The following is a 24,500-nucleotide window of genomic DNA, read 5'->3' on the forward strand; positions in this document are numbered from 1 at the left end:
CCCAGCGGCGCATGCGCCCGCCCCCAGCACCGCCTTTCCCCCAGCCGGGCGGCGGAGCGGCGGCCTGAGGCGGCGGGAGCCAGGTGGGTCCGGCCCCCTCCCCGCAGCGGCGGAGAGCACTGCCCCGCTCACGCCCTTCTCCTCCGGTCCATTTTAGGGCGGGGGCGCCCCGCTATCGCCGTTCCCCCGGGGCCCGCCCCCGTCGCCATGGCAGCGCGGCACGCCCGGCGGCGGCCTGGGCCCTTCCGTGGGGCGGCGGCCATTTCACACCCCACCCGAGGATTCCGGTGTGCGCGGGGGAGGCCCGGCTGCTCGGACGCTCCCCCGGCCACAGGCCTCGCCCGGGCGGGTGGGGGCCCCGGCCGCAGAGGGGCTGCCTCTTCTCACCCCGTCAGGTCCCCCGGCTGAGGTGAGCGACTGCAATGTGCTCGGCACGGACAAAAAAAAGGCCTTAAACCGCACTTCCTTAGCGAGCGGCTTTTAGTTCTCCGGCAGCTCCATGTTCATTGCCTCGGTGACGTCCCAAGTAGGGGCCCTCCGTGCAGAAATTAACACCCAGACGCCCCTGCTCTGCCCCCTGAAGCTCTACGGGCTTCCCAGGGATGGGAGCTGCCAGGGTCACTTGCCCAGTTTTCAGAGCATGGACCTGTAACTCCTGCAGGTAGAACTGTAGGGTAATCCAGCCCTTCCTGCCAGCGTCTGCAAAATAATCCTGCGGGATTTAACCTTCGCCAAGGTGTAAATCTGTCAGGGAACGAGTGGACCCTGAATGAGAGCAGGGGAGCACGGCTTCTGTAGGTGATACGAGCGATGGAGAGAGACTTCCCGTTCTGCAGCAGTGTCTTCATGTTTTGTAGCAGTTATACCCTACCTCTCTGATCATCGCTTGCTCCATCACCCTCAAGAAATGCAGCTAGGTCGGTCGGTCTCCTCTGGAGTTGAAAAGGCAGACGTGCGTACGGTACTCTTAAATCTAAACACAGGAGAATAATTTTTAGATGTAGTTATTGCTGCTTTTGCCAATAGACTGTAACTATACTCTTCAGTAGATTAACAAAAAGAGAAAAGATTACCTGATACATTAGCAATCTAGACTTTAAGTATTTCACCTTTGCGCAGCTCCCTTGCCTTTCTGTTCTTAGAAAGAGCCATGTTTTCAGGAGGCCTGCACCTCAGTAAAAGTTACTTCACATCTGCGGAGTAATTAATCCCAAAATAATATGTACAAAATAAACTTCAGTATTTGCAGTTACGTATTGCTTGAAAGCATTTTTTCCATCTCTTGTTTTCATCAGTAGTTTATGTAAGACATACATGGAGCCACATGTGTTAAGACAAGAAAGATGAAATACGTTACGGAGACAGTTCTGCAGGGCCAGATGCTGTTGAGAATATCACCTCTGAGATATAATTAGCAATGTAATCCCCTCTCATTATGTGATTGCTTGGATGGCAGCGTAAACTGATCTGAATAGTGTTTCTTCCACATGTTTGAGTAAATATTTTACTTACCTTAAGTCCAATAATACCATTATGAGTATTTTTTAATAAGAGTAGTAAAATTACAAATGAGAGGAGTCATTGGTAGAAACTGTGGAATCTGACATGGATTAAGCTGGTTGCTGGGAAAGAATGTGCTACAAATAACATGAAAAATGGATTGCAAGGGCTCGGATAAGGTACAAGATTGCTTGTATGTTTTAGTACTAGCTGGCAAATATATTCTCACTTTCTGGCAAGATATTCCCACTTTTTTTTTTGAATGGAGAATACAGTTTGCTGGCTTTCTTTAATTTTTCTTCCTGTTAGTATATAATTCATAATTAAAGACATGTTTAAAGAGGCTTAGTTCAACTAGGCAATTTTCTCGTTTACTTCACCAGGCGACTCAAAACCGAGTCCCAGGTTGGGTATTTTTCTGCTGTGCTGCAGAAGCTGCTCGGCTAATGGCTACTCAGAGCGGGATGGCTGTTGCTGACATCAAAGCATTCAGCCAGTTCACCTCTACAGGGTAATTAGTATCTGTAACTTGTTAAAACAAGTACATTTCAAAATGAACTCAGTCCTTTCCTGTCACAGTGGAAGGGTGCTGCCCGCGGCAAAGCCCTGCGGGAATGCCAAACGCCTCCAAACTGCAGCCCACCACGTGAGGCACTGTGCCTGCCGGCCCGCAGTGACACAGAGATTACCCGCTCTTTTTCAGACATATTTCCTAGGCATAGATTTTCTGTTTCTTTGTGAAACTCTAGAATTGCTTAAGCAAATACTCAACGAAAAACAAATTACTTCCTACCTTGTATTCTGTGGTTATTTAAAAAAAAAAAGAAAACCCACAAAAATTTGTCAGCATTTTTACTCCTGATTTTGAGTAGCTTGTTAAATGTTTTAAATTAGGAAAATATGTAAAAATACAGCCACTTCCTCAGTTTTCTCTCCACTCTGGGGTATTTCCTGGACTTAATCCCATCACAGAAATGTGAGGGAGTTACAGCCACTTGCAACTCTTGATCTCCAGCCACTTATATTATATTCCTTTGACCTCTTTGGTTCTTCACTCAAACAGTTTCCTGTGTTACAGAACTTGACCGTTTTGTGCCTTAGCAAAAAGCGCACGGTAAAATGCCTAAAAGGACTGACTACCTTAGATCTACTTCATTTTCTTAACATTTTGTCTTTACCTAGTCTGGCATTTTTGAACAGCTGAGTTTTATCGTGCCTAAACTTGACGACTGCTCTGCATACCCGTAGCAGGTCCAACGCTTCTTAGAAATCATGCGTACATTAAGCAGTGCTTTTGCAAAGGTCATCACAAATTGGCTTAATATATGGTAGCTCTTCAGAAGTTATAGAATTTAGGAAAGAAGGATTTCTTCCTTATTTCTCTGTTCTAACAACTCAACATTTGCCAGCTATTTCAAAGACGGAGCTCCTAACACCAAGTAGACTGTTACTGGACAAGGGCTTTGCAGCCACATGGATACTTCTGCGTCAGTGTATTTCCAAAATGAGCTATCTCACAAAGCAGAGCTAGATGGGGTTACTGTAGCTCTATGACACTTCTCCTTTCCTTTTTATATCTATATCTCGTTTAAATTGTGATTTTTTTTTTCTTTTCAAAGCCTGTGTCTAAAAAGAGGTTCTAGGCTATTTTCCTAGTAGCCACCTTTTGCATTGCAAGTCCATTGAATGACCTGTAAGTGATACTCGATACAATTCTTCAGTTTTAGAACTGTCTTTTGAATTGAAATCTTCGTATTACTGTGCTGCCCCTACCTAACATTTCACTACATTTCCATTTCATCCATTATTGGCAATTTTAACTAACAGTGGAACTACCTGAAAAAGCATGACTGTCAGGAAGCACAGATGATGAAAGACGACAGGGATCACAGGTGGGCTGCTGCTCTGGGAACTCATTAAGCATCTAAACATGTTTTTATCTCACAACTGTAACACTGCTGGTGTAGCCGAGGTCTACCAGAGATCAGCTTTGACCCTGCTTTTGTGATTGATTTGCAGCGGTACTGCATTACGTTTAAGGGACAGAAATATATATATACACATATATAAAGCTAAAAGCAAAACTTACAGAAAGTCTTTAGTAACATTTAAAATTACAATGAACTAAAGCACTCCCTGCAGTGTTTCAATACAAGCTGAAAATAAAGCAACATTAATTGATTTTTATTATCCAAACTATGAGAAGAGTAAAAAGCAAAAGGTCAAGTTGGAAATGTCCAAAGCCAAGTAGGAATCTAAATACGTAGTTTGCACTAAATTAAGTTAAATTAGGTTTTAGTACATTTCTAGTTTTAGGATAATTCACTGTTTTGATTCCATAGGTACCCATGAAAACCGTGCAGTCTAAGCAGCAGTCGAACACTGTAATTGCATTCAGCTCCTTATGAGACAATTCAGTTTTCTGCCTGCCTAATCAGATCAATTAGTACCTAAGGTCACGGGACAGGTGGATTTGCTAAGTCGGCTGTTAAGTAGCCATGAGGCAGCCCACACAGTGCAAGAGAAATAAGATGCCAGAAGCCTAGTCATCCTGTTCTACTTACCTAAAAAAGTTTGTTAGTATCTTTAAATGGCAATCATAGTTCAACAGAATTTTCCAGCGGATTTGAGATTCTTCATTTTGTTTAAATAGAAAAATTCCAAGCCTAGAGAGAGAAAGATTATTAGTTTAGTCACTAGCATCCCACCTACTCTGTATATTCTTTCCTTGGAAACGGCAAATTATTTCAGCCTAATGGTTCACTCCCCCAAAAAGTCATCCTCAGCACAAAGCCTTATCTTGACAAAAATATTATGACATAGCCTGTTGGAGCAAACATGTTTGGCATCGACTCCTGGAACTAGCTAAACTTTGCAGATGACTAGAAAAAAACAGTTCTTCTGCTGAATAAACTGCCATTAATACTGAAGAGCACAAATGTAGGAACAGATAAAAGGGGCAACCCAGCAAACCTCTAACACCTGCAAATTGATACAGCAAAGCTGTGGGCTGCTGCACTGAGAATCCAAACCATCCAAGAATTAACCCCGCTCTGGAATCAAATAGGTAAATGGTGTTATTATATTATCCATATGAAAATCATCGCTGAGTATGTCAGTGACAGCTTCTCAAATGCGAGCACTTAGAACTTTCCCAAGAAGAGTATATTAAGAATTTCTTTTAATTAATATTTCTTAATTATCTGAAGCTGCTCTTTGTTCTTTAGTCAACTAAAAAAAAAATGTTAACTTCCTTCATTTCCTCCTACAAAACATTTTACCAGATGCTCCATTTGTTTAACACATTTTGTGTGCCGATACTTGTAAAATGTACGTGTCCCTTTACTCATAATTCCGAGACTGTAATTTCTAGAGCCACTATAACAGCTACGAACAGTGCGTGATGAAAGCAAGAAGCGATGCTGCTATCGGGGAGTGTTATTTGAGGAGGGGTCTTCAGAGAGGGAATCTGCCAGTGCTTGATCTAACCTGGGAATCAGCCCTGCCTTAGGCAGGATATTGGACTGGCTGACCTCCAGTTCTTTCTGCCCTACATTTTCCATGATGCTCATACAGGTTCCTACTCAAGGTCTTTAATTCCCAGGAAGTCAACACCACATTCTGCTTGGCCCCTAAAGGAGTGACATGTTTTGGTTACAGCCTGGGCTTCGCTCTCACAAATACCTACCTGAATGTGTAATTCTGTGTGTTGACAGCCTGGCACGTAAGTGGGCTGCTGGAGGCAGTGGGGCTGTTCACTGGTACTTGTTACACAGAGATCCACAAAACCAGCGTTTCGGAAGTTTTGAGCCCTCCTGTTCCACTTGCAGGCTGGAAACCCACGGGCGCTTGGCACCTTTGGAATGGAAACTTCAACCAACATACTAAAGAAAGATGTGCAACGTAGTATTTTAGGCTGCACAATCTGTTCAGGTTTTTAAGTACCTAAGGTACCTTAGCGTGTTTTCCAAAATTGGGTACAGATCTTTTGATGCCCCATTTTTAATTACGGGGTTTTTTTTTTTGCACCAACGTCAATACATGTATATAAAATCAATGTTTGCTGTTTACTAAAATGAGTGGATGCAGTTTTACCATGCATGTGATTTTTTTTTTTGTCCTTGCAAGATCAGTAAGAAACTAGATGTGTAGTTTTAAGGACTACTTTTTTCATTTTTGTCTGTTCTGAGTAAATGATTTTTCTATAGAAAAGTAGTTGGATTCTTCATCCTTCTGATTTTTATTAGCAGTATACAGCAAAAACCTGACTACAAAAATATTTTGGAAAATTAACAAAATAATTCAGTCCTGTTACATGCTCCATCTCTGCTGGCCAAAAATAAGGCAGGTGTTTAGCTGACATGGTGGTTTTGGAATTAATAAGGTTGTTGGCATAAGCCTTGAGTTGTCTCCTGTGGCCTCCTCTGCTTGCTTGTTTAAATAATACACATATCTATCCACAGAAGCTTGCACAAATATTTTGTTTCTAAATAACTGGGAGGCATTTTTAATAATCTGCAGTGAGTAGCACTTAATTAATGCTAGGGTTTTATTAATAAGAAGGGAAGTGATGGAAATAGATGAAAGCCTTGTTTTTGTCAGCTAATATTTAGTGGTTGAGAGTGATTTAGTAAGATAGAATAAGATATTGTATCCTATTTTATTTAGCTGGCTTTATTACTTTATTTATCTAGTATTTAGTTAAATCAACACAGTCTTTACTTTGGGTTTTGGTAGATTACATCCTTGACATTCAGGTGAACTTATTTTTGTTACAGTTTTGAGATATTACTTTTAATGCGGTTAATTTATACTCAATGTAAAGAGTTCAGTTATATTCTATCCTATATTGGGTGAGAAAAAAATGTTTTGTCTAGAGTGTAACCACAGGTTACAATTAAACATTTATCTCAGATTTTCTTTTCCAGGAATTTCAAAATTAATGTATCGGTTTAACTGTGATTAATATAACTTCACAAAATTATCTCTGCAGCTGTGTGCTTAGTTGTCTGATGCATGTAAACACACATATATATACACACACACTTGTGGCTGATAACAGGAAAATGAGGTGAACAGAAAAAAGAGACAGAAGATTCGGTTATTAAAACATCAGATTGGCGTGGCCTGTTTGCCTCAATCCCTTCAAAATCTAGGCAGACACAGAAAGCAGTTTATAGGATGATTATCTGCATAGTCCGTAAGGCACTCCTCATACAGTCTTAAGTTAAGAAAAGATAGTTACTGGCTCCTCCCAGATTACCATCCCGAATCCAATTAACTACAGGAAATACCGTGGCAACACCATTCAGCTTCTCTTCTGTAAAATGTGAATTCCCTACAACGTATTTCTTGTGGTGGATACTGCAACAATGAAGGGATCAACAATCACTTACTCTTTTTGCAGGGTAACAGGTAAGGTGTTAAACTGAAATTCTTGGAACTCTATTAAAACTCATGTAGATTTACTATGGTTTTGACTATATGAGACTTATAAGTTCTAACTTGCAGAGTTCATTTTTAAACTTTTCCGCTTCTGAATGCTGTTAAAATGCATTACTGACAATATTTCATTCTTCTGTATGTAGTCAGTCTTACAAATCTGATAGTTTCTTAGTAAACATGATATTCATGATCAAGAGTATCTGAGTCACCAGTTTTGTTTGTAGAACACTTAATATATTCATTTTACACCATCTCCTTTATCATTCTCAATAGTAATAACTGGCTGCCAGCGTGTTCAAGGTAGTTTAAAATAATTTCTGTTAACTATTGCGTTAACACTACCACAGAAAGCTGATGTGGCTCAAATAACATTAATGAAGGCAATTGGTAGACCTGTCCATCAGTTTAGCTTGCAGTTTCGTGCTATTTATGTCAAAAAAATCTATGAATAGCAAATACTGAATCACCAGACCAACACCTACATAATCTTCTAATGAATTATACTCTTTTGTCTCTTTTGTATGTGAAAACGCTCATAGTCCTTTGTAAATATCAAACTTAATGCTTAAATTACATTCACCTTTTACTAAAACAGATGAGGAATATTTTTTTCCCAAAGGGAAATAACACATATCGAAATAACAAATCAGTTCTGGTTGTGAAATCACTGGAGTTTTACAGCTGTAGTATTGCTCTGCTGTGTAAATTACGTATAACTAAACTATATGAAAATTTGTTTAAATTATTCCCTTATCTTCTCTCTGTACTATATCTATGTGTTTGTTTTCTTTTTTGCTCATAGGTAGTGAATGTTTTAAATTTCAAGTAAGCCTAGGGAATTGAGGTGTGTGCCTACTGAAATATGTGCACTCAATGCTAAAACTGCCTTCAAGCCTTTTAACTGTAGCTTAAGTATTTGTGAAATATCTACTACTGGTGAGCTTTTTTACTGATATATACATTAGAACAACAACCTTTGCATTTTGTTTCATTGTTCATAATAATCAAATTTAACAAAAAGCAGTTACCTACAATTTTTGCAAAACTTTAGAACTAAATGCTTTGTTATTTCTGGCAATGTTAAAATTAGTTAGTCTGTTGTAATTTAAATCATTATTTCATTTACTAGTGCTTCCTGTATAAGTAACAATGTCTCAGCAAATTTAATTATTCTATTAAAAACTCTCATGATCTTAAAACATCAGGTTTAAAACCTGAATTTAGAGACCAAGTTATAATTTAATATCTCTTAACCAGTTAATTTAAATATAAATAGTCCCCCTTACACTATTGTGTCTTTGTTACCTAAGTTACCTCTCTGCACCTTAATTAGTGCAGTTTGCAGAACTTCACATTTTGGCAAAGAAACTTTATCCTGTATGATCTTATATTTCTACAAATACCCTGTTGACTTCTGTGGGACTGCTGACAAAAGCAAAGCTTCTCAGGAAGATAAGTACCTGGAGAATCAGGCCATGGAGTAAATTTTAGAGGTGTTACCGGAGTGCTTGGGTACTAAGGTAACATGGCCCCTACCTGCTTCTGTAGTTAAGTATCTTCCTTTAAAAGTTTGGCTACTGGCTAGTTACTTGCAGGTGACTGCAACAGGGAGAGAAAACAAGAAGATAGTAAAACTAACCTCAGAGTTTTATGTGACTGGCATAAGCATCAGCATTTGCCTATATTGTGAATATATGAATATATTTGAAGTTTAAAATAGCTTTTCTTATGCATTGACATTTTAAAATGGAAAGCTTATCCAAGATTTTTTCATGTTAATACATGAACGTAATCTTTTGAAATGTGTGGTCTGCTGTTGTATTCTCAGTTACCAAATCCACACGAATATGGAGAAATGGAACCTCACTATTAGTAAATAGTTCTACAGAAATCATGCGGTGGGGAGCTTCACAATGGCTTTACTGTTCGTGCTGGCAGCTGAACTGCCCCAACTGGAATTATTCCAGTCTGGAATGCAAGCTCTTCTCTCTGTTTTGAAAATGTGTTCTGAAGTAAAAGATAGTAATTGCATCTATTAAATAACCATCTTAATTGCTAAGGAGAGTGAGACCAGCATCTTCTTGTCTCATCACTTTCTGGCTATATAATTGTTTTCTGGCTGCTGAAACATTAGACATTGTTCCTTTCTCTCATTTCATTCTGGAGTGAAAATTCAGTCCAGTGACTGGAAGCCACTGATTTCCAGGTACTATAATACTAAAAAGGAATCATTCTTGTTACAAGAGTTAACCAGTAAGGTATGCCTCCATTACGATCTTCCTTTGTAAGTCTGCCCACCAGTTAATTGTGGAACCTGCTGCGTTGTGGATCCCTGGTCTCCCAGTTGTCCTACTTGCTGTGTGGCACTTTACTACTCAACCTGTAACTTTATAAAGAGAAGTGCTTGTATTCCAGAGGAAATGGATGTGGACAAGAGGCTGCTTCACTCCCTAAAAGTGGAAGCACGGAGTGATCTTTCCTATGAGAGTGCAGCATGCCGACAGTATTCCTCTACAAAAAAGTCACCTCTCTGCATGCATGAAGCAGTGAGTAGGACTGGACATCTGTCATGTTACCAAATGCAACAAGTGAATCAACGGTGCAACCAAGAGGAAACAAAAAATGTTACATCCCTTTGTTAGGAATTGGTCTGCTCAAAAGTGGGAAAAACCCCACCTCAAAAATACATACAAACATCAAAACAAGTAAAAAATCCACACCCGGAGGGGACCTCCTGAAATATCCCCCTTGGTGTTTGTCATCTGACAGTGTATCATGATTTCAAGAGACCCTTCTTTCCTTGGGCAATGTGGTACTGCTATTTACTGCCGTCAGCCAACAACACTGGCATTATTTTCACTATGTTTTGGTTTCATTAGCTGTGTTGTTTGTGCACACTTACTGGTATTGTTTCCTGTGATAAAACATAAAGAGATGGAACATCACCTGAGACACCGTTCCATTTCTTGAACTGGGAAACAGGGATTAAAAGAGCAGCTTATTTGCTGTCATGGCAATAGAAATGCATGTCAGGGATAATGGAGCGGATCTGATTAAGGTGGTATCATGACTGCCACAAGGCACGCGACTCAGTTCCCTCAGACAGCCAATAAGGAACATGACCTGGAATAACGTACCAGGCTTGGTTTTTCTTCCAGCATCTACCAAGTGGTCATGTAATGAATAAAATGCTGAAGAGGACATTTTAAAAATGAAGAATATCTGGTACACAGAAGAATCAGAAGAGAGCTATTTCTTTTACCCCAGCACTATTTTTACTTTTAACATTCTTTTTATCTGTGCACAAAGGTATTACCCTGCCCTAGTAACACCAACACTGAAACAGGACTTCCTGTCCCAAATTGCAACATTTTACATCTGATTGAGGGAGTGCAACATAGCTCTCTAAAGTGATTTGTCACAATCTTACTTAACTTTTTTTTTTTTAGAAATAAATATAAGGGAATTACTCACACTTATCACACTGGTCAATTTAAAACACCTGCCTGGAAGTAAGTTTAGCAAACCAAAAGGCACACAGACAAAATATTTAAGTCAGTTGGAACTGCCTGGTTATACAGAACAGGAAATATGGATTTGGTGTATCTTTTAAAAGAAAGTTCAGGGAGGTCTAATTTCTTACACAGCAAATAAACACATTGTTTACCTCTGATGTTTAGAACAATCTTGGTAGTATCTTGTAATATTGTAGGTATATTGTCTTCTGCATTAATCTCCATCTCTTCCCTTTTCAGTTAAGAGTTCTTGTCACCATGAATTCTGATTTAAAAAAAAAGGAAAATAGTTTTGGATTATAGAAATATCTGATATTTAATCTCAATTTTTCTAACACTTGAGTACAAGGAAATAGGAAAACTAAATAGTCATACTGGTGGTGATTCTGCTGCCCATACGATGAGAAGCGTATTTCTCGAATGTTTATATGTTAGCTGCACAAGCTATTAAGATTTATAGAAACCAACAATTAATTCAACTCTGTTAACTCTAAAAAGAAATTATGGGGATAAAATAAAGTTATTTCTTTAGCTGCAAAGTTTCCTCTGATCATGAAAGCCATGCCTTACTGATTTCAAAGTCCACTGGAAAAAAAAATAGAGGTTTTGGAGCTTCTCCAACAGAATGCAATTATATGCAAGTATTCCTGTCTATTTACTAAGGGATTGACTTCTAAAAGTGCAGAGTCCAATGGTCAAGTAGCTGAGCAGAAAATGCTCCAGATATTCTTTAATCTTTATTAAGATTAATCTTAATTAATATTTTATAAATATATTCCCATAGAATAGATGCCCATTTCTGAGCATCACTGAAGTTTCAAAAGGCCTTTTGGCTTTCACAGGCAATTGTAACTCTCAGCTTTTTGAGGCAACTGATACAGCAGCATTAAAGGGTTATTAATGGGTATGTGTATTCTGTTCCCACCTTTAAGCATCTTGAAAAGGACAGAGCTGCAGTAGGTGACTTTGATGTGTAACAGTGTCCACTAGCATTCTTGGAAGAATAACGTCCATTTATTCAAGTACATGGTAGTTAATGTAATATCTGAATAAATGAAATTCTATTTGAATCTATTTAAATATTTACTTTAAAGCCAATTATGCAGAATTATAGATACAAGGTGGACAATGAACACCAAGCCATTAACACCACACTTCAACACAGCACAGGACTGTTATACCATCTAATCCCCCATAATACTTTTTTCTTTTTTTTTTTTTTTAGCAAATCTGTCTTTTAAAACATTATTTATGATGATGAATCCTAATACTCGTTTTGCAGAATTTGGGACCTGAGGTTTGTTGATTTAATCAAGTTTCTACAGTTACACATACAGCTGAGACGTACTTAGTTTGGTATAAAACAAATGTTTTTTTTTTACACTTGCAACTATTTTCCTACAGAGATAAGAGAAACAGAATGGTAATCTTATACTGGGTAAGAATTCCCACTCAAGATCCATGTAAATGGTTTATTTAAACATCACAGTGACTGATTAATATATCTGCATTTGCAGATTTCCTTTAGCTTTCTTTTTGTCAGATAGAAGGTCTTCAGAGCAGGACTTACATTGTATTAAAAATTACATTAAAGTATGGAAAGTTTTCTGCTTAGACAGACTCATGTTCAGTTTTCTTGTTAGAGAATCTTCATTTATGTGACTTCAAGTTGCCAACAGACTAAAGGAGCAGAGGGAAGAGAGCCGAGAAAGCGTGTAACATATGACTGTCTTTTTGGCAAGTAACAACTAAAATTATTAATGGTGAGATCTAGAAATCATGCTGCCATTGTGATATCATTAGCTTTGAGGAAACTGCCCCTTGCAAGATTTCAGTTTGAGATCTCTAGTTATATGTTTTCTTTTAAGACTTTGAGAAAATCAAGATGGCATTATATTAAATGCTTTTAGTTGAGTGATTCCTGTCCATATAAAACAGTTACAAAATACGTAATCAGCCAAACTCTAGAGCTAGAAATACACAATTGACTAAACTTTTAATTGCTAAGACAGACAGTGAAGCTGTTGAATTTTAAGATGACTGCACACCAAAAACAAAGTACAGTCCATGTCTAACTGCCCAAATAGTAAGCCTTCGTTAACTCTTGTCACCAGCTACTCAGCTTTATTTTGCATTTTTGAACATCTGTTGTAGATTTTCAGTGAACACATTACTCTTTCAACAGGTACTGCAATGGCTGCAGGAGTTTTGCTGCAAAATGAACTACCGTTTTCTTCGTTGCTAGAGAGCAGTGTGTATCTTGCAAATATGAGTTCAGGTAATATTTTTTTTTTCTCTGATACACCATTCATAAAAAGTGCTTAGAGAAATTCTGAAAAAAATATTTTCCATAGAAAATTAAAAAATCTAGAAATCTTATCGCCAATTATAAACATAAAATGTCTATAACAAAACCAATCTGCATTACTTTATCATCACCACAATGTGTTAGTATGTTGAGCTTTTCTGTAACTTTCACATTGCCAGGTCTCTTAGTTGAAGAAAATGTGATTCTTGTGTTCAGAAACTGCCTAGCTCTCTGAAAATACAAACATGCCTTCAACAAAACACCCCTTTCTAATAAGGTATTTAAACTCTTATGGGATATGATTCTTTTTTACTGTTTTGGGTGAGTACTTGCAAATCCTGCTAGATTCAGGAGGAAAATAATGATGTGCAGCATTTTATTTTGTTTATTTCTGGCACCACTAGCAGAAAAGTTTCTAGGAAGGCAAAGAGAAAAAGAATTAAATATAAGAAAGCAAGATAATTAGTCAGAAAACACTCTTCGTGTTTGCTGAATATAGGTAGCACTTGAAATAGCCTTTTTCACCTCCTTCCTTTCTCTTCCACTCAACTCTCAAAATGAAAGCACATTTAAATATTTCTCCACCTCTTGATATCATCTTCATTGTTGAATTAGAGTAGTCAGAGTTTTGAGACAATGGCTAACAGAGTCAGCTTTAACGTTTTTCCTTTCTCATGTTACATCAGTACTGATGTTTCAGGCCGGGTATCTACAGCAAGCCTTACTGTCTCTCCTTAAAGAGCTGGGGTGCAGTATTCAAAATTGTCACTCAATTCCTGTTCAGTACCTAGAAGAAACGGTAGATTTTTGCTCCATGATGTTTTATCAGAAGATAAAACTTTCTCTTACGCAGGTTCCTCTGTAAGAGTTACTGGTTTTGTAGTACCAAAAGAAACACAGACTGAAGACAGTATGTGTCTTTAGGAAAATGCAATGGGATTAATTTGCTTATTGAACAAAGTTATGGTGGGTTTTCCTGATTTCTGTACTCTTTAACTTGCAGTCTAATTCACAGACAATTGTATGACAAAGTTTTTTTAGTATTGCTATAGTCTGTTCTCTACATAGTTGTAGGAGAACGTTGTGCTTTTGAGAGTGTTGCAGTCTTTCTAGCCAGCTCATTCTCCTTCTTAGCACACTGGAAGCAAAGTGGGAGGCAATTTGCCACCTAATATCTACCTTCAAAAGCCTAAAGCACTCAACTGATACACCTCTTCCCCATAATCTGCTTTATCTCAGTCTAACAGGGCTAACAGCTTTGCTTAATAAAAAAGCTGTGCCCTGAAAAAAAAAATAAGCCTTTTGTTTTGAATAACAAATTGTGTTTTGTTAGAAGATATGAATGGTCCAGAGCGAACCGTCTACAATTCATCATGTACTGAACCATTTCAGTAGGAACACACTAATCCCAATCATTACAAAGCTAATGATGCATTTTGGAGCAACTAAGTGGAGGAGGAGAGGTGGCTGTGGAATGTTAAACCAAGAGCTGGAGGAGTTTAATGTACTTACTTGCAGATTTCTCAGGAAGCAGAGCCTGCAGCTACATTTTGATTGTTCTTCTGAATCTAGCATTTTGTGTCTTAGTTCTGAATGCATGTTATTTACAACTAACTAAATACTCACATTGTTTACGGAAAATGTTTTGGTTGTTCCCAGTCAGTTTTCAAAATTACCTACTTGAAATGCAACTATTTTCATCAAGCAGCGGAACAGTTTGTCCCAAACAGACTCAATTCCTATAGAATCGAGCAGCCCCAAGGATAGCTGGCAGCAGTGCCTTCATTGTTAGTTACTATGGAGACAGCTCAGCCCATGCTGACGAGCTGCTGGAGCATACAGAAGGATGCACAGCTCTCTGCAACTTCAGCGCTGAGCAACTTGGATTTCCTAGCGGTGCGTCCTCAGCAGCCTTCCTAGACGGTAGCTGGGGCTTGTCAGTCATGCAGGGTTCACCTCGAAGGCGTTCAGCAGTGAGTATTTTTAGCCACTTTTTCCAGGGTCGGAGGCATTCTTCCTCCGATCCCCTTCTTCGCATAATCCAGAGGCGCCGGAGCTCAGTTGTAGAGATACTCTCGTCATCGACTCACCGCGTTATGGTGGCACTATCGTCTCTGAGTCCTGAGGAGCTGGATGCAACTTTTCCTGACAAAAAAAGTAAAGTACTTTTCATTAAGACTCTTGGCAGTTCTGGGTATTTTCTTCGTATTAAATTAATATACTTTTGTTCTGTTAACTATATTTTATACATATGCATAATACACTATGTTTAAATTTTTTTCCTGTGTTTTATATTACGTTCACTGATGCCTTATTCAAGGACTAATATGTGCTTTTCACTCTTAACAGCTCAGTTATAGAGAACAGCTAAAACAGAAGCACACACTCACACACATACCAAGTATACAGCTAAGTATTTTCGATTACAGGTGGAAGAGGACCATGACATTTTTTTCTGTTGCAAAGAATGTCACACACCTCTAACCTCATTAGAAGAACCAAAGTTACTGTGAGAAAAAACAACTTCTGCTGTAATTCAAGAATTTTTTCCCCTCAGAATCCTTACTTTAAACCTGTGTTTAAAAATGAGTCTTAAATATATGTTCCGTATATTTATGCTGTTTGTAACTTCATCAGTTTAAGGCTGAACTTTTAAGGTGGAGATGAATTTCTAGCTTCCTTACTTAATCTATTTTTGCCTATATTCTAGGAAGTTCGAGGCGTCCGACAGCAAAATATACTAAAGTAGGGGAGCGCCTTCGCCATGTCATTCCTGGTCACATGCAGTGCTCAATGGCGTGCGGTGGACGTGCTTGCAAGTATGAAAATCCAGCTCGATGGAGTGACCAGGAGCAAGCCATTAAAGGGCTCTACTCTTCTTGGTAATACGCAGCATTTACTCTCACTAAATGTAACTGCATCGATTGTATTTCTTAAAAGAAAGAACTCAAAGGAAATAATGATGTTTTTAAAAATCAGCTACTGCTAAGTCAAGTATAAAACATGATGGCTTGACTCAGAATTACAGTTTAACAGTAAACCGTAATGGCCACTGTACATAGCGCGGTAAAGATGATGAAAGATTTCTGTTTACATACAGGAAGTTTGGTTCAGATCCAAAAGAATAAATACCTACCTGTCATGAATTATTAAAAAACTGTGCTGGGTTATAGACAGTTCTTGCTCAGGTTTACAATACAAATTGATTAAAATGTGTTCATAATAGAATTTAAAAGTAAAAACATTTACTGAAGATGAAATAATGTAGGGTAAGTATTCAAGAGCATATTCACATGCAGTAATATTCACATGAAATGTGATTTGACATTCTTACTGATTTTTTTTTTGTAACAGCAAATGCTATTCAGAAGCATACATACCTTAAAGGGCCAGAGATCTGAGTCGAGGTTTCTACTCAAAGGCATTTTTAAGTGTTTAATTGGCCTGGCATTTGAACAGCTCCAGTAATGGTCTTTTGATATGTCCTATCTGTATCAGCTTAACAGGATTTATCACTAACACTACGTGATAGTGTAATTTTTTAAAAAATCGTTCTAGTTAATCAGCAAAGTATTTCTGTCTTTCCTGAAAATAACGTAGTGTTCTTATTTTGGGAGATTCATACCCAGGAAATTATTAGTAACATTATTATCTACTTTTCTAATTTCTTAGGATAACAGATAACATACTGGCTATGGCTCGACCCTCAACAGAATTAATTGAAAAGTACAACATTATTGAACAGTTTGAAAGGTAACTATTTCTTGTAGGTATTACTAACGTAATTCCTGATCCATTTTCTTTTCCAACATAGATTTGGATTCTTGATAAAGATCCTTTCATTTTAACAATATACAGGTAAAGATTTATTCTCCATTAAGAATAAATGTGTGTTTCAAAAAATATGGGATAATGAGGTTTGGCTGCGTATAATACTTTGACTCATCTATTCCTTCCTTAAGATGTGGCATAAAAACCATAATTAACCTTCAGCGTCCTGGGGAGCACGCGAGCTGTGGGAATCCACTTGAACAAGAAAGTGGCTTCACCTACCTCCCTGAAGCTTTCATGGAGGCTGGAAGTAAGTTCACTCCTGCTGCTGTTCCTTATTAATTATTGATTTTGGCACTTAAGGATATTTTCACTTGAATGTTAACAGCAGCTATAGAAGAAATGTTGCACAAAATGGGATGTAAACATGAAACTCGGCAAATATAAGCAGGAGTGAATAACACATTATCCAAGATCGTTATGTATGTAGAGTGAGATGGAGGGTTTGTATTTAGGTGTTTAGAATAAAGAAAGGACAACAGCTGTTTATATTTTTCTTTTTCTTCTGAGTTCCCAAATATATAAAACATTAAGGATGTTTCAAATTCTGGTACAATTCATGCTTTCTTGTCTAGAATATAAAAGGTTATTTCATTTGAGGACATTTGTATTGACAGTATTTCTGTATTTTTGTATTATGGTGAGATGAGAAAAAGTGCCGTTCTGTAAGAAACAGCTTTTGACTGAAGAAGTGCTTTTATTTCTAAAAAGGAAAAATTACCCTCTACCTATATATAGCTCAGTAATTTTTGTATGAATCACTCAGTTTTGTTACACCTCTTACATTCTATCTGAACTTTAGTTTGACAAGTCTTTGCTAGCTTCATGTATCTATCAAATTTCAATAGCAAGCATGCTCTGAAATCAGAAAATAGTCTCTTGCAAACAATATGTAGTCAGATTCTAAGATCCATTATGCAATTTTAGTACTATCATTTATTATTAGTCATCTCTGCCTACAGTACTGAAAATTTCACATGCGGTATGGCAGAAAATAACTCTGTCTTTGTATTTCAGTTTATTTTTATAATTTTGGATGGAAGGATTATGGAGTGGCATCTCTCACTACTATCCTTGACATGGTAAAAGTCATGGCTTTTGCGTTGCAGGAAGGGAGGGTAGCTGTTCATTGTCACGCAGGACTTGGTCGGACAGGTATGTGCTCTACTGCAAGAACAGAATTGTTTTTCTAAAAATGTAAATCAGCCTCTGGTTCTAAATTATTAATAATTTATTTAGATTCTATATAATTGCAAGATGTACATCTATAAAATGGTTAAAAATGATAAACAGATCTGTGAAAATTATCCGAATGGCAGATCAGTTTTAGTATATTAAAAAAGTAACCTGTAAGGTTAGAAGATTTTTGAACCTGTATAATAATTCCCTGTTAGATTCAAATGGGACAGCTTCTTTTTGATGGGAAAAATTAATCTAGTACTTTTTTATTTTCCGGTATTTATTACATGTTTACAAACCTGCCGGTCATTGTTAGATCAGGTAGATTTGGTGGAGCAGCTACAATTTCATTTACTTCTGTCCCTTTCAAGACCTTTTTTGCCTATGTCCTTCCTGTGGAAGCCACCATTGCTCCTGTGTTTGTGAATGATGTAGTGAGAAACTAGCTCTCACTGAAAGCGTCGCGAGAATCGGTTTGCTATCTTTGTGCCACAAATGCGACTATAATTAGATAACAGCCTCATGTAATAGAAAGCATAAAGCCTATATCTTTACCTATATTAATTTTTATCCTGTGGTTCTACTGAATATTTGCTGTAGTCTGACAGTTCTTCACCTAATACTTGTCTTTATATTTTTCAGGTGTTCTAATAGCTTGCTACTTAGTTTTTGCAACAAGAATGAGTGCTGATCAAGCAATTCTTTTTGTCAGAGCAAAAAGGCCTAATTCTATTCAAACCAGAGGGCAGTTGTTATGCATCAGAGAATTCACTCAGTTTTTGGTTCCTCTGAGAAATGTATTTGCATGCTGCGAGCCCAAGGTGCACACAGTGACACTGTCCCAGTACCTGACCCGTCAGAGACATCTGCTGCATGGTTATGAGAGCAGGCATCTCAAACACGTGCCAAAACTCATTCATCTAGTTTGCAAATTGTTACTAGACTTGGCTGAAAACAGACAAGTGATAGAGGCAGAACTGTTAGACATACCAGATCTCTCCGCTGAAATTGAAAAGACTGTTTCTCAGTTCATGTCCACACAGCTAGATAGAGAACTCGCAAGGCAAGACAGTGACGCATCGGACTCCTCCCACACACACTCGTCCACTTTAGAGACCCAGGGTTCTCTTTTCTCCCTGGGACATGAATGTGATCCTCTCTGGAAAAGAAGGAATGTCGAATGCCTTCAGCCCCTCACTCATCTAAAAAGGCGTCTAAGCTATAGTGAGTCAGATTTAAGGAGAACTGAGTTTCTCTTAGAACAAGGAGAAACTGTATGGACAGTACCTCCTCAGATATTACTGTGCAACAAACTTAAGCAGACCAGTGGTGACGAATGTTCTGCCACAGGCGAACAAAAGCCACAGTGGGATTTAAACAAAGAAGCATTAGTGCGGAATACATGCATGTTCTGGAGTCAAGGTAAATTTTATTTGGATGGACGAAAAGATGGATCCTCACTTTATCACAGAAGGAACTCTACCAAAGAAGTACAACGCAGCAGAACCTTTTCTTCAGGTCTAGCATCTATCCACAATACCAGGGAACCTGGAATGCCAAGGCATAATTTTACCAATGAGATTGGTCCTAGAAAAGACCGCAAGACTAATATGTGCAGCAGAAGAGTCTACGTCTCTGAGGACTCCGATTCTTCGTCTTCTTCTAAAGTGAACTTTTCCATTGGATACGACAGCGAAGGTAGCAAAGATGTGTCAGAAGCAATTCCACACATCGTTCTGCAGTCAGAATTAAGTCTGGAAGCCCGAAGAGTTTTGGCAGCAAAAGCACTTGCAGACATAAATGAATTTCTGGGAGAGGATGAAGTGAAGCAGAAAGTAGAAATGTGGCAGGTAATTTTTAACTTGATTCAGTGTGAGGAGGTTTGCATGTTTCACCTAGGTTAATGCCTAGAATGGCAAATATGCCACCGTGTGCTTTGAAGTGGCACACTGGGACACAGGTTTATACTCTGGTTCAGTAAATGATTGTATTTGTTAGTTAAGGGCCAGTTTTTCCAAAAGGAAGCAAAATGCACCTAAAAATTTTGGTCTTTAGCGGGAAGTTAGAACACTTTCTGGTTGTGTTCATTCATTTTACTAACTAATGAAAATTGATGCAATTATCTGTGGTTGTAACTTGGCTGCTGGTAGCATGGAAGTACTACAGATTTTAAGGTACAGCTGTGTTTTTAATCAGTGCTTTCCCAGAACTAATCACAGGATTCTGTGTGTAAAAATTTAGTAGAAACTTCACTGCTTTTCCTCAAAACTAAATCCTCCTAGCCAACACTTGCTTTGAAGTTTGAATCCAAAGCTGTTTTATCTATTCTAGTAGATAACTGGGAGGTTCTCATCTGCACTGTTTATGTTTTAAAGAATCAGTTATATTACTGCTGATTAACATTGATGCTTCAGAAAAAATTAGAAATTTTTTTGTAACTCAAGTAATTTTTTTTTGTCAGAAAGTAAGTAGCCAAGTACTGCTACAATCAAAGAGAATGTTAGCAAAATTAATAGATGATGCAATTTCATTTTTGTTTTGCTTTGTTTTGTTTTTAAGAAAGAACTGAATTCTCGAGATGGAGCTTGGGATAAAATCTGTACCGAAAGAGATCCTTTTATCCTCTGTAGCTTGATGTGGTCCTGGATAGAGCAGCTGAAAGAACCTGTTTTATCCAAAGATGACATTGACATGCTGGCAAAAAATTGCACAGACTCACAGGACGTACTTTACTTACTGAGAAAGGTAGATAATCATATACGTCAATTCATTCTTTAACTGCCAAGTATATTTTGTTAAGATGTGTTAAACTATTCATTTATCGCCTTTAGGCAAGGGAATTGTCCTTATAAAAGGCAACCTCAAACTCTTTAAAAAAAAAAAAAAAATCAAAGTGAGGACTATAGTATGAGTTGTAATCAGTACTATGATGATGAATATGACAAGAAAAATACCAAACACTATCTTTGAACACTATTCAGTAGAAGCTCAACTTCAGCCCATTTCCCTGCAAATTCTGCATTTGAGATCCAGAGGCAAAGATGAGCAGCTTTTTCTCTGTGACGCGATGTATGGCTTTTGTTAATGTCACATCTGGCAGCTGTGCTTAATGGTTGTCACATTTGCTATGCAAACATCATTTGCTGTGCAAATCCATCCACTTTGGAAGAGCTGGGGCAAGGAGTAGGAAGCATTTGCCAATTCAAGGAATCACAAGCCAGACCAAATTCCTTTACTTAAGTCAGAACTGTGGCCATCTGTATTGTGAAATGCCAGTGAAAGACAGGTACTTCTGATCCAACCTGTTTACTTGTGCTTTCCTAAAAAGGAAATTAATTTCCTAATTCTTTGAGAATTCTTTGTTTCTGAAGTATTTATGAGGAAAATAGGGCCCCTTTTAACAGCCTCCCAATATCCAAGAATACAGCTTCTAATCACTAGGTGGTCAGAACTTTCTGTGCAGTCACCATCTTCATGACATGACATTCAGAATTCCTGAGTTCATCTAAAACTGTCACCTTTCTTCCCGAAGTATTCTTCCATTCTATCAGAGTTTTAATTTTCTATCTGTATTACATAAAACAATAACTGCTTGACACCTGTTATAAATGAATGGGAAAGGAATAATAATTACAGGGGTTTAAATTTAAAAAGATTATCTTACCTTATATTACCCTATATTATTTCAGAATCACAGAGCAGTTGAGTTGGCAGGGACCTCTGGATATCTTCCTAGTCCAACCGCCCTGCTCAAAACAGTTAAGTAGAGCAGGTTGCCTGTATGACAGATGCTCCATTCCCTTAATCACCTCAGTGGCCCCTTGCTGGACTAATTTTAGTATGTCAGTGACCTTCTTGTACCAAGGAGTGCAGAGCTGGACCCAGCATTCCAGATGTCACCTCCATTAACCTGCTGGCAACTTTACCTAATGCAGCCCAGGATGTTCTTAGGCTGCCTTTGCCAGCTCATGTTCAACTTTGTATACACTGGGACATCCAGGTTCTTTCCTGCTCTCCAGCCAGTCAGTCTGCTATATGTACTGGAGCATATTTAGCTGTTCTTCCCAGAAATCCCTCAAGTTTTAATATAATTTTCACTGTTAAGTGACTTGCCAGTGTGGAGATTGTCTCCCTTGGAAAAGAGATGGGAACCAGAAGCTACAAAGATACCGTTGCTCCCTGTACGCATCTTTGCCAGCACTGCTCAGGTGTCTTCCTGCAAGCTTCTTTTAATGGTAAAGAAGACTTGGTAGGAGAGAGATGTAGATCATCCTATGTTAGCTGGGGAAGGAGCCCTAAACATGCATGACATTTGGGGCTGAAAAGATCAAATCTCACTTTTTCTATGCCAGTTCACATGAATGCTACTGTTCGTGTAGGGAACTTTGGAAAAAGTAAGTCTCCAGATGCATCTCTGACCTCCTAGAAATTTCCAGAGCCATTTGTGGCACAATACAAGAAGAGTTTCTCCCATCATGAGTGAAATAATTATGTAGAGGCTCTTCAGGCTTGTCAAAATTGCCTCCCCAACTCCTACACCTAAAGGTTTCAATACAGGAAGGCACAATCTGATATTTAAACAGCAATTAACAAAACCTGAAAGCTACATGTTTTTCTTGAAAATATTTCTTCTAACGAGCTGCTGTTCCTTTTACCCATCAGGAACAGTGTCAGACTATCCTTTGTATTTTACATTGTGTGGTGAACTTGCAAATGCTACCAGCTGATGTGGAGGAGGCCTTACTTGCTCGTGCTATTAAAGCTTTCACTAAGGCAAGTAACCATTTGTGCATGACATCATATTTATTTGTTTAAGTCATGAAGGGTGAATCAACAGAGCAGGCCTCTGTGGGAAAAGTTACAGTAATTCCTTAGCACTTCATGTACTTGTGCTCAACTATTTCAGTGTTTCCATTTTATAATAATCAGCCTACATAAAGCATAGGAAATATTCTCAACATAAGTAAATTCTGTCACTACAGCTTTAATCTTTTAGTCTTATTTTTCTGTTTCTGGATCACTGCCAGTTCATGGACTTCTTCAAATTAAGGAAAAGATATTTTTTAAGTGGTGAGAATAATTAGTCACTAAGAGTAGCTTACCAGAGGCTTTGGAAGATTCTGTACTACTTGGAGTCTTTCCATCAGATTAAATCACTTTTTGAAATTACATTGCAATTCAGTTATGTTTTGGGCTCTTAATATAGGATATGTATAAATAACTTCTGCTTTTGGAATCATTTAATAAAAGTGACAGGTTAAGCTTACTATTGCTCAGCTCAGAGCTACTTTCTTCTCAGATTCAGCAGGTGACGTTATTTGAATGGAATGTTCATCATACTGCTTCCTGATCTCTTGTAGATCTACAGATACATCATTTGATAAACAATCAGGACATTTCTCCTTCTCCTCGTTCATTTTAATACCTGATCAGCATAAAATTGAAAATGGGTAGCATTAAGTACTCCATCATGAAACATGTACTTTCTTTGATAAATCTTAAAACTATTTTTTTTAAATGTTGGTCATCTACTTTGCATTTTGCTGTATGACATCTATTTAACAACTGAACTTAAATTTCTCCCTTTTATTAGACAAGCTTCGATTCTGAAAATGGACCATATGTTTACAATACCCTGAAAAAAGTATTTAAACAAACACTGGAAGAGAAAAGAAAAAGGATTAAGGAAGGAACAGAGAATCCCTCTTGATTTCTGCACAGCTATGCTGAAGAATTAGATGGGCCTAGCAAATTATTTTGCATTTTCCAGCTACTGTATTTTGTGCTATCTGGCATGATTTACCTAACTTTAGGTAACAGTAGTTATTAACAAAGCATTTTATTTTTTTAGAGGGAGTTTTAGTGACAGTTGTTTTATCTCCACAGTTCTAAAGAACAGCTCCTGTGTGACTGTACTCTAGCATTTGGTTTCAGGTACCATGCTTTTATATTGTGAACTGTTCTCTTGTTTTCAAATGTATTTATTGATTTAGAATCCTCTGTCATTAGCAAGCAACACTATTTTCAAGTTATATGACTGCCATAAGTTCAGTGCCATGGTACACAAAGGTTTAATGGAGTGGGTTAATATTTAAGTATGTTTACATAAATGTTAATTGATTTCACTTTGCAGAAAATAAATATTGACTGAACTTGGTAAACTTCTTTTCCTTTTAGAAATTTTAAAATAAAGACTAAGAGCAATAATGAATGGATCTTGAGGTCTACTACTGACAGCAGATAACTTTTTCCCTTAGGTCTCTTAAATAATTGCCACTAATATGTTTCTAAAAAGATGTGCCCCTGCGATCTACAGCACCAATTCTGCGAGCAGCAGAGGCGCCTGGGGACCTCTTGGCTGGCTCCCGGCAGCTCTCCAAACACTCCTTCCTGGACTGGCAACCAGCCCTTGAGGAGCAGATGGACCAACATACGGCCCCTCAGGGCTTTCTTACTGGGAGAGCTCACACACACAGAGGAAGCCCTCGCTAAAGCACTGGAGGGAAAAACCATCGTCCACGCATCTTGGGCAGAACCGTTAAAACCCTCTCCCCCAACACTTTGACACTGTGTCAGCAATAATAACTGCGATCTAAGCCAAGGCCTCAGAACTAACAACAGGCTCAGCCTCCCTTTAGTCTAAAAAGCCACGTGCTTACTGTTGTACCCCTCCCCAAACTGCCTCATCTGTACTAATGAACAGCTTTCTCTGATGGAGTGAC

At 38.2% G+C, this 24,500-nt stretch overlaps 1 protein-coding gene across 2 annotated transcripts; it reads left to right on the top strand.

Moving 5' to 3' along the window:
* The first annotated feature begins 64 nt into the window (after positions 1–64).
* PTPDC1 (protein tyrosine phosphatase domain containing 1) lies at positions 65–23,990 on the top strand. 2 transcript variants are annotated; one of them, XM_086755581.1, is made up of 10 exons: positions 65–83; positions 12,646–12,738; positions 15,479–15,650; positions 16,441–16,521; positions 16,731–16,849; positions 17,617–17,754; positions 18,421–19,628; positions 20,338–20,523; positions 22,441–22,551; positions 23,372–23,990. In XM_086755581.1, exons 2-10 carry the CDS (start codon positions 12,654–12,656, stop codon positions 23,486–23,488), a joined length of 2,217 nt encoding a protein of 738 aa, XP_086611707.1. In that variant the 5' UTR covers positions 65–83; positions 12,646–12,653; the 3' UTR covers positions 23,489–23,990. The 2 variants fall into 2 exon arrangements, with proteins under 2 accessions (XP_086611707.1, XP_010129033.2); XM_010130731.2 differs by lacking the exons at positions 65–83; positions 12,646–12,738 and adding an exon at positions 14,555–14,925.
* The last annotated feature ends 510 nt before the right edge of the window (positions 23,991–24,500 follow it).

Source organism: Chlamydotis macqueenii, chromosome 10, assembly GCF_036417535.1.
Source record: "Chlamydotis macqueenii isolate bChlMac1 chromosome 10, bChlMac1.mat, whole genome shotgun sequence".
Taxonomy (NCBI): Eukaryota; Metazoa; Chordata; class Aves; order Otidiformes; family Otididae; genus Chlamydotis; species Chlamydotis macqueenii.